The sequence below is a fragment of the Oryctolagus cuniculus genome, chromosome 17, assembly GCF_964237555.1.
Source record: "Oryctolagus cuniculus chromosome 17, mOryCun1.1, whole genome shotgun sequence".
Taxonomy (NCBI): domain Eukaryota; kingdom Metazoa; phylum Chordata; class Mammalia; order Lagomorpha; family Leporidae; genus Oryctolagus; species Oryctolagus cuniculus.
Genome location: NC_091448.1, coordinates 48,342,334 through 48,355,783, shown reverse-complemented (window position 1 = coordinate 48,355,783; position 13,450 = coordinate 48,342,334). Strand labels below are relative to the sequence as shown.

Sequence of the window (13,450 nt, the reverse complement as noted above, 5' to 3'; positions counted from 1 at the left end):
ATAGCTGTCTGTCTATCTATCAATCTATGTATCTATCTATCATTCTCCTCTCTCTCCATCTCCCTTTCAAATAAGTATAAATTTTGGGGTCCAACACAGTTGGCATAGTAGGTATAGTAGGCTAGGCTTCTGCCTGCAGCACTGGCATCCCATAGGGGTACCTGGGAAAGCAGTGGAAGATGGCCCAAGTGCTTGAGCCCCTGAATCCACGTGGGAGACCCAGGGAAGAAGCTCCTGGCTCCTGGCTTGTGATCAGCTCAGCTCCAGCCATCGCAGCCATTTGGGGAGTGAATCAGTGTATGGAAGACCTTTCTCTCTCTCTCTCTCTCTCTAACTCTACCTCTCAAATAAATAAAATCTTTTAAAAATTAAAATAAAATTTTAAAGTAACAAAAATAAAAAATTAGGCACACATATTCAAGTCTCTAAGACAGGACTTGAAAGTGCAAATGACGCAGCCAGTGCTGTGGCACAGTAGGCTAAGCTTCTGCCTGCAGTGCTGGCATCCCATATGGGCACTGGTTCAAGTCCCAGGTGCTCCTCCTCTGATCCAGCTCTCTGCTAATGACCTGGGAAAGCAGTCGAAGATGGTCCAAGTGCGTGGGCCCCTGCACCCACGTGGGAGACCAGAAAGAAACTCCTGGCTCCTGGCTTCAAATAGACTCAGCTCCGGCCATTGCAGCCATCTAGGGAGTGAATCAGTGGATAGAAGACTATTCTCTGTCTCTCCCTCTGTAACTCTACCTCTCAATTAAATTTTTAAAAGAATTTTTTAAAAACTTAATTCCTTATTAAAGAAAAAAACAAAGGCAGTACAAATGACTACAGATACCAGAAAAACAACATCAAAGAGTAAGAAGTACAGAGATTAAATCAGTCATTTAAAACCTCTCAACAAAGAGAAGCTAGGTCCAAATGGCTTCACAGTGACCTCCACCTAACACTTAAAGCAGCAGCAGCATCAACCTCTCTCACTCTCCCAAAACAACAGAAGAGGAGGAGGAAATACTTCCCACCCTAGTCTATGAGGCCCACATTACCGAAGCCACACGAAAGAACCACAAGAAAACCACAGACCAATCTTTCACAGATACAGAGGCAAACCAAATTCAATAGCATATTGGCATATGCCATGACCAAGTGGGATTTATCCCAGGAATGCAAGTTTGCCTCAATGTGAGAAAATCAAGAGGAAAAAAAAAAAATGCATGGTCAACTCAATTGAGTCAGATGCAATTGATAAAATCCAGTATCTTTTCATGAAAAAAAAAAAAAAAAAAAAACAAAACTTGGGAATCTAGGCATAAAAGGGAATTTCCTTCAAAAATTGCCTGTTGAAGGGCAATATTTAAAAACCCACAGAAGGTGGTGCTGAGGCATAGTAAGTCAAGCATCTGCCTGGGGCGCCAACTTCCCATGTGCACACCAGTTCAAGTCCCGGCTGCTCCACTTCTGATCCAGCTCCCTGCTGATGGACTGGGAAAGCAGGGGAAGCTGGTCCAAGTGCTTGGGCCCCTTATTCGCATGGGAGACCTGGAAGAAGCTCCTGGCTCCTGGCTTCAGATGGGCCCGCCACTGGCCATTACGGCCATCTGGGGAGTGAACCAGGGGATGGAAGACCTCGCTCTCTGTCTGTCTCTCCCTCTCTGTATCTGTAACTCTGCTTCTCAAATAAATACATACATCTTTAAAAAAAAAAAAAAAAAAACAGCAAACATCACACTCAGTGGTGAATAACCAAAGGTTTTCTCCCCAAGATTAGGAACAGATAAGGATGCCTGCTTTCAGCGCTAATATTCAATGAACTGAAAGTTTTAGCCAGAGCAAAGAAATAAGTCATCTACAATAGAAAGGAAAAAGTGAAACCACCTCTACTTTCAGAAAACACGATCCTGTGTTGGAAATCTCAAGGAACTCAGCACAAAAACCACCAGAGCAAACAAAGAGAGTCATAAAAGCTGTGAAGGACAAAAGCCCCGTGTGTTTCCATACATCAGCAAGAAACAATTGGAAAAGGAAAGCAAGAAAAAAATGCCACTTGCAGTAGCATCCCAAAAAATAAAACACCCAGGAACAAATTGAACCAGAAGATGTGGACACTGAAATCTACAAAACATTGCTGAAAGAAATGAAATAGACGGGTGACATCCCATGTTCATGGACGGGAAGACTTGATGCTGTTAAGATGGGAAGGCCACACAAGTGGTCTGAAGATATATCACCGTTGCTATCAGAACCCTACCTAGCTTTTTATTAGAAACTGAAAAGCTGACCTAAAATACCAGGAATGCAGACTAGCCAAAACATTCTTGAAAAAGAACAAAGTTGGAGGACTCATACTTCCCGATTTCAAAACTTACTACAAAGCTACAGTGATCAAAACAGTTCAGGGCTGGTGTAATAGAGAGCTGCAGACCAAAGGAGTGGAACTCAGAGCCTAGACATAAACCCGTACATCTACAGCCGACTGAGTTTTTTAAGAATAATTGTTATTTATTTGAAAGGCAGAGGGACAGAGAGAAAACCTTTCACCAGCTGATCATTCCCCAAACGCCCTCAACAGCCAGGGCTGGGCCAGGTTGAAGTCAGGAGCCTGGAACTCCCTCCAGGTTTCCCACGTGAGTGCCAGGGGCCCAAGTCTTCAGGCCGTCTTCACTACCTTCATGATGGCAGGAAGCTTGATCAGAAGCTGAACAGCCCAGACTCAACTGGCACTCTGATATGGGATGCCAGCATCACCGGTGGCAGTTTAACCAGCTGAACCACAACACCAGCACCACGCCCCACCTCAGGCCAACTGATTTTTGACAAGGGTACCAAGACCAATGCATAAGGAAAGAACAATCTCTTCAACAAATGGCGCTGGGGAAAACGAAACATCCACATGCGAAAAAATGAAGTCAGTAGTTCCATTTTTTTCCAGTTTTTGAGTAAATGCTCTACTTTTTCCACAACACCTATATCATTTCGTATTCCCAAAACCAGCGTCACAAGGGTTCCAAACTTTCCACACCCTCACTAAAGTCTGTTCTCGAGTTTTTAAACATAAGTCATTCCATGGGGCCGGCACTGTGGTATAGCAGGTAAAGCCACCGCCTGCAGTGCCAGCATCTCATACGGGCACCAGTTCAAGTCCTGGCTGCTCCACTTCTGATCCAGCTCTCTGCTATGGCCTGGGAAAGCAGTAGAAGATGGCCCAAGTCCTTGGGCCCCTGCACCCACGTGGGAGACACGGAAGAAGCTCCTGGCTCCTGGCTTCGGATCGACACAGCTCCAGCCGTTGCAGGCGGTGAATCAGCAGATGGAAGACCTCCTCCTCCTCCTCCCCCTCCCCCTTCCCCTCTCCCTCTCCTTCTCCCTCTCCTTCTCTCTGTGTGTAAGTCTGACTTTCAAATAAATAAATAAATCTTTAAAAAAAGAGAAAGAGAAGGCCAGCACCGCAGCTCACTAGGCTAATCCTCCGCCTTGCGGCGCTGGCACACCGGGTTCTAGTCCCGGTCGGGGCGTCGGATTCTGTCCCGGTTGCCCCTCTTCTAGGCCAGCTCTCTGCTGTGGCCCGGGAGTGCAGTGGAGGATGGCCCAAGTACTTGGGCCCTGCACCCCATGCAAGACCAGGATAAGCACCTGGCTCCTGGCTTCGGATCAGCGCGGTGCGCTGGCCGCAGTGCACCGGCCGCAGCAGCCATTGGAGAGTGAACCAACGGCAAAAGGAAGACCTTTCTCTCTGTCTCTCTCACTGTCCACTCTGCCTGTCAAAAAATAAATAAATAAAAATAAAAAAATAAAAAATTTAAAAATTTTTAAAAATTAAAAATAAATAAAAATAAAAAAAGAGAAAGAGAAAGAAACAGAAGTTATCCTAGCAGGTATAGGTGACAATCTCCACCTTTGTTTTGATTTGCATTTCCTGATCACAAATGGCAATGAGCAGCTCTTCATATACCTATTGGCCATCATTTGTCTTCTCCAGAGAAATGTCTGTTCAAGTCTTTAGCCCATTTTTAAATCAGGTTATCAACTTTTAAAAAATGTATTTGAGAGAGAGAGACAGGCAAATAGCACCCAACCACTGGTTCATTCCCCAGCTGCCTGCAATGCCACGGCTGAGTCAGGGCTGGGAACTGAATCCAAGTGTCCCAGGAGGCAGGCAGGAACCCCATTACTTGAGCCATCCCCACTGCCTCCCAGCACCTACATGAGCAGGAAGCTGGAATCAGGATCCAGAGCCAGGAACTGAATCCAGTTACTCCAATATGGGATGCATACACCTCAGTGCCTGCTCCCAGGTAACTAGCTGTTTTGTTATTGAGTTCTTCACTTTTTTTTTTTTTTTTCAAAACCAACCCCTTATCTGATACAAGGCTTGCAAATATTTCCCCCATTCCTTTCAGTCTGCTGATGATTACTTTTGCTATACAGAAGTCTAATGATCTCATTTCTACAAAAATACCTAGAAAGACAGAAAACATTAGCAGTTGCTAGGGAGAAGGGAAGAAAGAGTTGGGTTTCATCGGGGGGGGGGGATGAAAATATTTTGGAATTACAGAGCCAGTGGCCGCACAGCACCCGGAGCACACTAACTGCCACTGACCGGGTTACTTTTAAATGATGAATTTTATGTTACATAAATTTCACCTCGATTAAAAATAAGAAGAGTGGAGGAGTAAAACAATGGCTGATGCCCACAAGGGGCTGCCAAGTGGAAGCACAAGCTTAACACTGCTGGAATTTCAAGATAAGCCACAAACCAAATGTTTATACCCTGGTAATTAACTCGATAAAAAAAAATCTCCACGTGGACCAAACACAATAGACCCGTAACCCACATGAGTCCCCAGGACACAAATCCCAAGCTCTGCTCAGGACAGTGGGGAGCCACTGAGTGTTCCTGCTGGGAAATGACACGAGATAAGCAGAGTTTAAGCGCCGAGGTAGCCTCTGCTGAGCACCGAGTTGGGCACTTTGCAAACACTAGCCCTAGGACCAGGGAGGGAGGGTGAAGGGCTTGGAGGGCTGGAGTGGCCAGGCGACATGTCCACAGAGAACGCAGCCAAGAGAGAACACAGCTCACGTCCAGATCTACCTGGGTTTGCCAGCTCAGCATCTCCCACGCAGCATGCCACAGGCGTCTCCAACTTGACAAAGCCCAAACAACTCTCAGCAGTTCTTTGTCTCCAAAAATCTCCCTCCAGGGAGGGCATTTGGTGCAGCAGTTAAGACGCCACTTGGGCTGCTCACATCCCAGAATCAGAGCTCCTGGGTTCCGGGCCTGGCTCTGCTCCCAATTCCACCTTCCTGCTAATGCACGTCCTGGGAGGCGGCAGGTAGGGGCTCACGTAATTGGGTCCCTGCCACCAACATGGGAGACCTGGGCTGAGTTCTCAGCTTGCTGTTATGGACATCTGGAGAGTGAATCAGTAGATAGGAGACAGACCAACCTAACTACCTTCCTTCCTTTCTCTTTCTCTCTCTCCCTCTCCAACAAATTAAGTAAGTAAACAAAAATTCTTCCTGTGCCACAGCCAGTGTCCCCACCTCTGGGAGCAGCACCGCAAGCCAACTGACACGTGAGCCACAACCGTAAGAGTGTGTGTCTGCCCCTCCCCCACACGCCCAGTCCTCCTACAACTCTGCATCAAAACGTGGTCCAGGTCTGACGGCCTCTCACCACTTCCGGGCCACTGTAGTGAGTCACACAGCAGCCCCCTCGCTGGCTCCCTGCCTCTCCCACCCCTTCCGGTCAGTTCCCCAGACAACAGCTGCAGAGTCCTCTGGGAAGACACAGCAGACGGCATCAGTCCTCAGCTTCACGCCCCCCCAGTACATCACTAGCCACCTGCTGCCGAGGGCTGGGCAGGCCAGGCCACTTCTGTTTGGTTACAAGGTCGCCCATTCCCCTTACCCCTCCTAGAACCAACGATGGCACAGCCTGAGACCGGGGAACTCCTCGGCCCAGCCCCCTAAACAAGAGTCCTGTCCCTTCCCACACTCAAGCCCAGGCTGTCCCCCTAGGCTTCCCTGGAGAAAAAGGGGGTGACACAGCCAAGGAGGAGAAGAAAGGCAAGAAACAAGCCAGTGGCCGGCCAGCAGCCCGCAGGTGCGTCAAAGAGGAAGAGCCCAGCAGTCCTGCCCCGGCTGTGCCAGTCTGGGCCCCATGTCCTCCAGCAGGGGCACCAAGCCCTCCAGGGATGGCCCAGCTGGGCAGCACAAGACCTCGGCTCTCCCTCCTGACCCAAGCCCCACACTCCCCACACTCTGAGGCTCCATCCACAATGCAAGGAAGAGCAAGAGGGGCTGGGGCCACCAGGCTGGCCGGGCAGCTCCAAGTGTCTGGGCCAGGCTGGAGCCTTGAAGAAGAGCCCCTCCCCCTCTCTCCTGGAAGTGCCCACCTGCGGAGCCTGGCAGGGGTCAGAAGCCACCCCAGATGAGCTCTGTGCTTTCGCATACCAGAAGCCCACCCAAGGCCTGAACCCTGACCCGGTCCCTGTCCTGCCCCCCCCCCCACACACACACACAGAGTCCCTCTGTGCCTGATTCCTGTTCCTCCTTCCCCTGAGTGACAAGCGGCTCCCACACCCCTTGGTAGGCAAACAGCCACTCGGGGCTCCCTGCCAGGTGACAGGAGGAGGGGCTCTGCCCCCAGCCCCTCGGGCAGCAGGGCCTGGAGGGGCACCGCTCCACAGCCCCGGGACACTCACCAGAAGGCTCTTCAAGAAATCCATCATGTTCCACCAGGGCCGGTCCCCTGGGAGTGGGGACCCTGCCTGCCTGCCTGAGCCCCGCGGCCGTGGCTGCTACGGCTGCTGCTGTTGCGGCTGCCACCACAGCGCTGACGCTGGACAACTTCCTTAAGATCAGACAAGGAACTGCAGGATTTGGGTGTCCGCCCGGAGTTGTTAGTCCAGGCCAACCAGCCCCGACCTTTGACCCTCCTCTGCTGGGAAGGCTTTTCTAGAGAAGCCGGGGCTGGTGGAGCGGCCTCGCCTCAAACATTAGGAGGGTAAGGGGACCCTCCCAGGGGAGAGGTGCTGGGGCCTCAGAGGATGAAGGAGTGAGAGAGCCCCCCCAGGGCCTGCAAACGCAACGGAAACAGCGCCAAGCCTTGTGGGTTGTGGCACTATGGGTAGGCCCACTTAGTTGGAGCCTCAATGTTCCCATCTGTGAAATGGGAAGCTCTATGCACAAAGAAAATAAGAACGAAGTGAAAGAAAGATCAGGGGTCTGTAGCTTCGAATGCATCCTTGTGGGCCCACAGATCCTAAAACCTCACGGGTCAAACGTTAGAAGACAGGCAGGAATTCAGCACAGAGGTTAAGACACAGCTTGGGCCAGCGCCGCGGCTCAATAGGCTAATCCTCCGCCTGCAGCGCCAGCACACCGGGTTCTAGTCCTGGTCAGGGTGCCAGATTCTGTCCCGGTTTCCCCTCTTCCAGGCCAGCTCTCTGCTGTGGCCAGGGAGTGCAGTGGAGGATGGCCCAAGTGCTTGGGCCCTGCACCCCATGGGAGACCAGGAGAAGCACCTGGCTCCTGCCTTCGGATCAGCACAGTGCACCGGCCGCGGTGGCCATTGGAGGGTGAACCAACGGCAAAGGAAGACCTTTCTCTCTGTCTGTCTCTCTCTCTCACTGTCCACTCTGCCTGTCAAAAAAAAAAAAAAAAAAAAAAAAAGACACAGCTTGGGATGTTTGTAGCCCATATTAGAGCACCGGGTTCCAGTCCCAGCTCCATTCCGATTCCAGTTCCCTGCTGACGAGGACCCTGGAAGGCAGCAGCTGATGGGAAGGCAGCAGCAAGCTCTTGGGTCTCTGACAACAGAGCGACCTGGCTCCAGCTTTGGCCTGGCCCAGTTGCAGCTTCTGCAGGCATTTGGGGAGTGAACCAGTGAATAGGGGATATTCTCATTCTCTCTCTCTCTCTCTCTTTCAAATAAATAAATCTTTTTATTAAAAAAATCAGTTGCATGTATTGTCTTTTTTTTTTAACGTACTTAAAAAAACAGCAGTCATCATGCCGTCTGGCCAGCCCACAAGGAAACCATAAAACAAAGTGACAGCTGGGGAGACAAGAGCCACAGCTACAGCTCCAACCAGGGTGTGGGGAGCAGTAATGTGGGGTCAGAGGACCTGGCCTGGGGCTCCCCCCAGCTCCCCTGGGCCTCTCAGTCATTTTCTAAAACTTACCAACACCACACCCCATACCCATCCAGGGCCCTCAGTCCCATTCCAGCTTTAGGAAGAAGGGAAAGAATTTTCCCAGCTTGAAAGTAAAGGAATGAATTGTTAAATCCCTCTAAAAACCAGTGTGGCGTAGCTGAACCAGCCCTGGACATAGTGAGAGGCAGGCAAGCTGCTGACAAGCCATGCGACTGCTCACTCCACCTCTCAGCCTCAGTTTTCACATCTGTAAAATGGACATGGTGACCCTCTTTGCAAGGGCAAAGTGACCCACTTTGCAAGGCAGTTGTGGGACAAGATGCAGCTTATGTACCTGCCCCGTGCAAGGCCAGGCAAGAAACAGCCCTGTAAATGCAACTGAGAGGGTCATCTGTCCTTCCCAACTCTGTGCTCACTCTTCACGCCCAGGCTCCCAAGACATGACAAGAAGCCAGCCCAGGGAGCCGAGCTCGTCTCTGCTCCCCCTGTTCCTGCCAGGCCCCAGACACAGACCAGCTCCTCCCTCCAGCCCAGCCCAGCTCCAGAGCTGCCATCAGCATCCCAGGAAATGTCCCTAGGGGCTGGGAGAAGGCCTGGGCTCAGGGCTATCCCTGGGGCTTAAAATGACACTGGCTGGGCCGGCACTGTGGCACAGTGGGTTAAGCCTCCGCCTGCAGCACCAGCATCCCATATGGGCACCAGTTCATGTGCCGGCTGCCCTCTTCCAATCCAGCTCTCTGCTGTGGCCTGGGAAAGCAGCAGAAGATGGCCCAAGTGCACGGGCCCCTGCACACATGTGGGAGACCAGAGGAAGCTCCTGGCTCCTGGCTTAGGATCAGTCCAGCTCCGAACCTTGCGACCATTTGGGGAGTGAACCAGAGGATGAAGATCTCTGTCTCTCCCTCTCTCTGCCTGTAACTCTGCCTCTCAAATAAATGAATAAAAAAATCTTTAAAAAGGTGGGGGCCCCGACAGGCACAAGAGCCTGGGGAGGAGAGGGGCAGAGTCTGGGATGTGGCCTGCACACAGGTTCTTTTGGAGGCACCGTGTGCTAGAGGGAGCCCTGGCTGCAGGAAACGCTGGCACAACCTCAAATCCTGACATAGAAGACCACGGATAGAGACAGTGCGGTCAAGCTCACGGGCCTCCCAGGCTCTACCGAGCCCTGCTCTCCCTCCCTGGAAAAAGAGGCCAAGGGTGAGGCTCCTGCATCCTCAGTGCCCTCCCTGTGGCCGCCTGCACCTGCTGCAGGCTCCTCGTCATCCTGCTCGGAGCCAGTGAGGCATGTGCTACAGTCCCACGCTGCTGAGCGCACAACGCTGCAGCCGCAGCTGCGAGGGCAGGCACGGCCGGAGAACAGGCAGACCCGGGACACTTCCGGTCTCCCACTGGTCTCCTCTGGGCCCCACACTGCCTCAGCCCCTCTCCTCCCACCCACGCCACTTGACTGGGTTGACTCCTAGCTGTCCTTTGGGCCCTAAAGTGGCCTCCTCCACTCTGGTACTCCCACAGCATCCTGCACGTGCCCTGTGGAGTCACCATCTCTCTGTGCTGTCATCGCTTGTTTAATTGCTTGCTTCCCCCGCCACATACACAATCTTGCCTCAGCACCTGCCTGCAGCTGCTCCATAAACACTTGCTGAGTGAGTAACTAAAGAAAGGACTGGAGGGGCCAGTGTCAGGATGCAGCAGGTTAAGCCAACATCTGTGACGCTGGCATCCGCTATGAGCACCCGTTCGAGTCCCAGCTGCTTCATTTCCCATTCAGCTCCCTGCTAATGGCCTGGCAGAGCAGCAGAGGATGGCCCAAGTGCTTGGGCCCCTGCACCCACGTGGGAGATCAGGATGAAGCTCCTGGCTGCAGATTTCAGCTGGCCCAGCCCCGGCTGTTGTAGCCATTTGGAGAGTAAACCAGTGGATGGGGAGATTCTCTCTCTCTCTCTCTCTCTCTCTGTAACTCTGCCTTTTGAATAAATAAATATGTCTTTAAAAAAAAAAAGAAAGAAAAGAAAGAAAGGGAGGGAGGGAGGGAGGGAAAAACTGGCTTCCGTCTGGTGACCTGACAATCACAGAGGCAAATCCTACAACCTGGACCAGCGCTGTGGCTCACTGGGTTAAGCCACTGCTTGCAACAGCCACATCCCATATCAAAGCACCAGCTCAAGCCCTGGCTGCTCTGTCAATCCAGCCCCTGCTAATGTGCCTGGGAAAGCAGTAGGTGATGGCTCAAGTGCCTGGGCCCCTGCACCCACACTGGAGACTGAGATGGAGTTCCTGGATCCCGGATCCTGGCTCCAAGCTTCAGCCTGGCCCTGATCTGGCTGTTTTGGCCATCTGGGGAGTGAATCAGCAGATGGATGATCCCTCCCCTCTCCCCCCTCCCCCCTCCCTCTCTCTCTCTCTCTCTCTCTCTCTCCCTCTCTCCACTTTTCAAATAAGTTGATTTAAAAAGAAAGAGGAGTGGGAATGAGCCGGGCCCACACCTGTGCGGAAGCGCAGAGGAGCGGCAGGCTGATGGGGGCAGCCAGGAAGGGCCCGTGGGTACAGTTACCTCCCCATTTTCTAGACAGGGCCATGGAGGTAAAAAGAAATCAAGCCCCACACTAAGGACACAGCAGTGGAGCCAGAATCAGTCCAGGCCCAGGGTCCACCCCTCTGCCTCCAGCCTATCCCTCGTGATGACCCAGTGCGGGGAGAAGAGGTGGTCACAAAAGCTCAGAGACATTAACAGCCTGCGGAAGATCACACAGCCTGCTGGTAGCAGATCCAAGTTTCCCGAGTCAAAGAGGGGATGAAGGGTGGAGCACAGAGAGGAGGAGGATAAAAGGACGGAGGAGAAGGCCAGTGGGCTTCTCTGTGTTAAACTCGGAGGGCAGGAGAGTCCTGGCCAGCACAGGAGGTCCCCAGCCCCGCAGGGTGGCAGCAGGGCCACACCCCACCAACCTTGCAAAGGCAGGGGAGCCCCGAGGACAGCCAAGCATGGGGGAAAGAATGAGGGCTGGGGAGAACAGTCGCTGTTGCTGTGAGGCGAAACTGGCCGCTGTCCTGCACCAGGGGACAGGGGACAGTAGCTCAAGGGCAGAGGGAGGTTCCCCTTGGCCAAACTAGCCTGCGGGGCCTCCAAGTGAGGCCTCTCTTCCTTCTAAATCAGAAACCCCTCCCCCCCCCCAAGAAAGAATGCCCACCAGGAACCACATGAGCTGCCCAAAGTCAGGCCACAGGGCCAGCAGGGCCCCCCCCCAATGCCTGCGGCCCTCCCCAGGCAGCCACAGTCCAGGAGGAGGAGCCGTGGCCCGAGAGGCAGGCAGACTGGCGTAGGACCACAGCCCGGCCCCAGTCAGCAGTGTCACCCTTGGCCTCCCCATCCACATCCGCAGAACTGCAATCACGCTTCCCGCCCGCTCCCTGGGTGTTTCCGCAATGAGGCAGCAAACGTGGACACATTTCACACACGGCGGCAGCCGCAGATCCGCAAACATCTGCCGGCAGCGGAGGCCTGACACTCAGAGAGCTCTCGCTGCACCTGCCAGACCCCAACAGAACACCTGACATAGGCTCCCTTCCACAACCCTCGCGGCCACGGGAGGGGCAGCCTAGGCTAGAGCTGAGGACACCGAGGCTGAGACAGGTTAAATCACAAGGCCAGCCGGCAATGACACCAGCCCACGGCCCCCGGGGCCACGCTTACAGGACTGGGGTGCGTTACTTAGATCAGCTGGCGCACGTTAGAGGGGAGAGGGTGCTCAGGGCTCTGAATCTGCCCACCCTCCTTGTCTGAAGGCCCCCAGCAGAAGCCCCGTGGCTCCTCACTTGGTTCTGGCAGACACCATATCATTGGATAGTAACAGCTAGGGCACGCACCCGGCTTCATCCAATCTAAACCCACACCCGTTGTCAGGTGCTCATTATTTTATGCACCACACATAAAACAAAACCACTGGCAACTCCAAACCGTGCCACGCTGCTGCTGTGAGACGTACCCTGATTTCAGAGCTGTGCTGTATCTTAGAAGCGATGAGACACAGTCATTATTTCTTGGGGTAGGGGAAAGAACACTGAACTTGAAGTCAGGAGACTCCTATTTCTGTCTTGCCAGCTGGCTGAGGGGAGTGCTTCCTTTCTCTCTCTAGGCCTCAGTTTTCTCATCTGTAAAGTGAGAAAGTAAACATTCTCTTCCAGCGTGGCTGTAAGAACTGGGAGAGCTCACGAATGTGCTTTCTAGGGGCGGGCACTGTGGCACGGCGGGTTTTATGAGCACCAGTTTGAGATGGCCCAAGTGCTTGCGTCCCTGCCACCCACGTGGGACACACAGACGGAGTGTGGGCCTGAGGGTGTGGCCAGGGGCATGGAAGAGCCTCCGGGGGACAAGAGCACCACTTTCCAGGAAAGAGGGGGGCTCCTGCTTCCCAGTTGCCCAGCACTGGCTAAGGGGCAGGGCGTGTACACCTGGAGACTGTCCGAGCCAGCCTGGGTGGTGTCAGAGAGCAGGGCTCCCTGGTGCTGATCCAGTCTGAGGCCTGACACTTCCTGTCTTCCCCACAGAGTGAGGCTTGGCTTCAGGTCTCAGCTTCCTAGTGAGGGAATTGGAAAAACAGCTCTGGAAACCTCATCAGTTATGTGCTGGCAACGCGGCGAGGCCTGGAACAGGGTGGACGGGAGGGTCAGGCGCTCTCGGAGCAGCGCAGTCCAGAGCCGCACAGGCAGAGAGAAGAGGGGCTCCGGCCTCACCAGCAGCCACCCTGTGTCCCAGCCTGTCCGCTCCTGCCTCTGCCTGCAGAACGGAACCAAGAGCCACAGAGGCAGAGGGGGCAGAGCAAGGGCGGCCTCCCAGAAAGTCTCCGCTTCCCTCCTGAGCTTCCCGGTCCCTGGAATAGACGAAGGGCCGTGTGCTCCACTCTCCCAGCTGCCAGCGGGTGGAGGCGGGCGTGCAGGAGGCAGGCGCCCTCCGCCACTCCACAGAGGTCTCTGCTCCCCAGGCAAGGTCCCTGCAGAAACCATGGCGCCTTCCAACGTGCTCCCCTCTCACACTACATCCCTCCCTCCCCTCCCTGCTGCCTACTTACTGTGCTGCTCCCTCTGAGAGCCCACGCACGGCCCTGCAACAGAAACCTCCTGAGCTCTGCCAGACACACAGGTGTCCCTCAGCCCCCACCCCAATCCTGGCCTTGCCTCAGGCCTAGGTGCTCCTAGGGAGCTGAGGGGAGGGGAAGGAAGAAGCATCCGGATTTGCCCACTTGGAGAGAATTCACCCCGGACCAGACTTGGAACCTGGGCCCCTTCCCCACGCCCCTCCTCCC

At 53.7% G+C, this 13,450-nt stretch overlaps 1 protein-coding gene across 10 annotated transcripts in view; it reads right to left on the bottom strand.

The window, feature by feature from the left end:
• The window catches only part of RAP1GAP2 (RAP1 GTPase activating protein 2), a 217,574-nt gene that overhangs the window by 74,395 nt on the left and 129,729 nt on the right, over positions 1–13,450 (bottom strand). Inside the window, exon 1 of one of the 10 annotated variants that reach the window (XM_070061221.1) lies at positions 6,699–6,853. The exons of the other annotated variants lie outside the window; for them this stretch is intronic. Within the exon in view, the coding sequence (XP_069917322.1) occupies positions 6,699–6,725 (27 nt within the window). The 5' untranslated portion in view covers positions 6,726–6,853. Of the gene's footprint in view, positions 1–6,698; positions 6,854–13,450 lie in introns of those variants that run through there. 10 annotated transcript variants of the gene reach the window in all.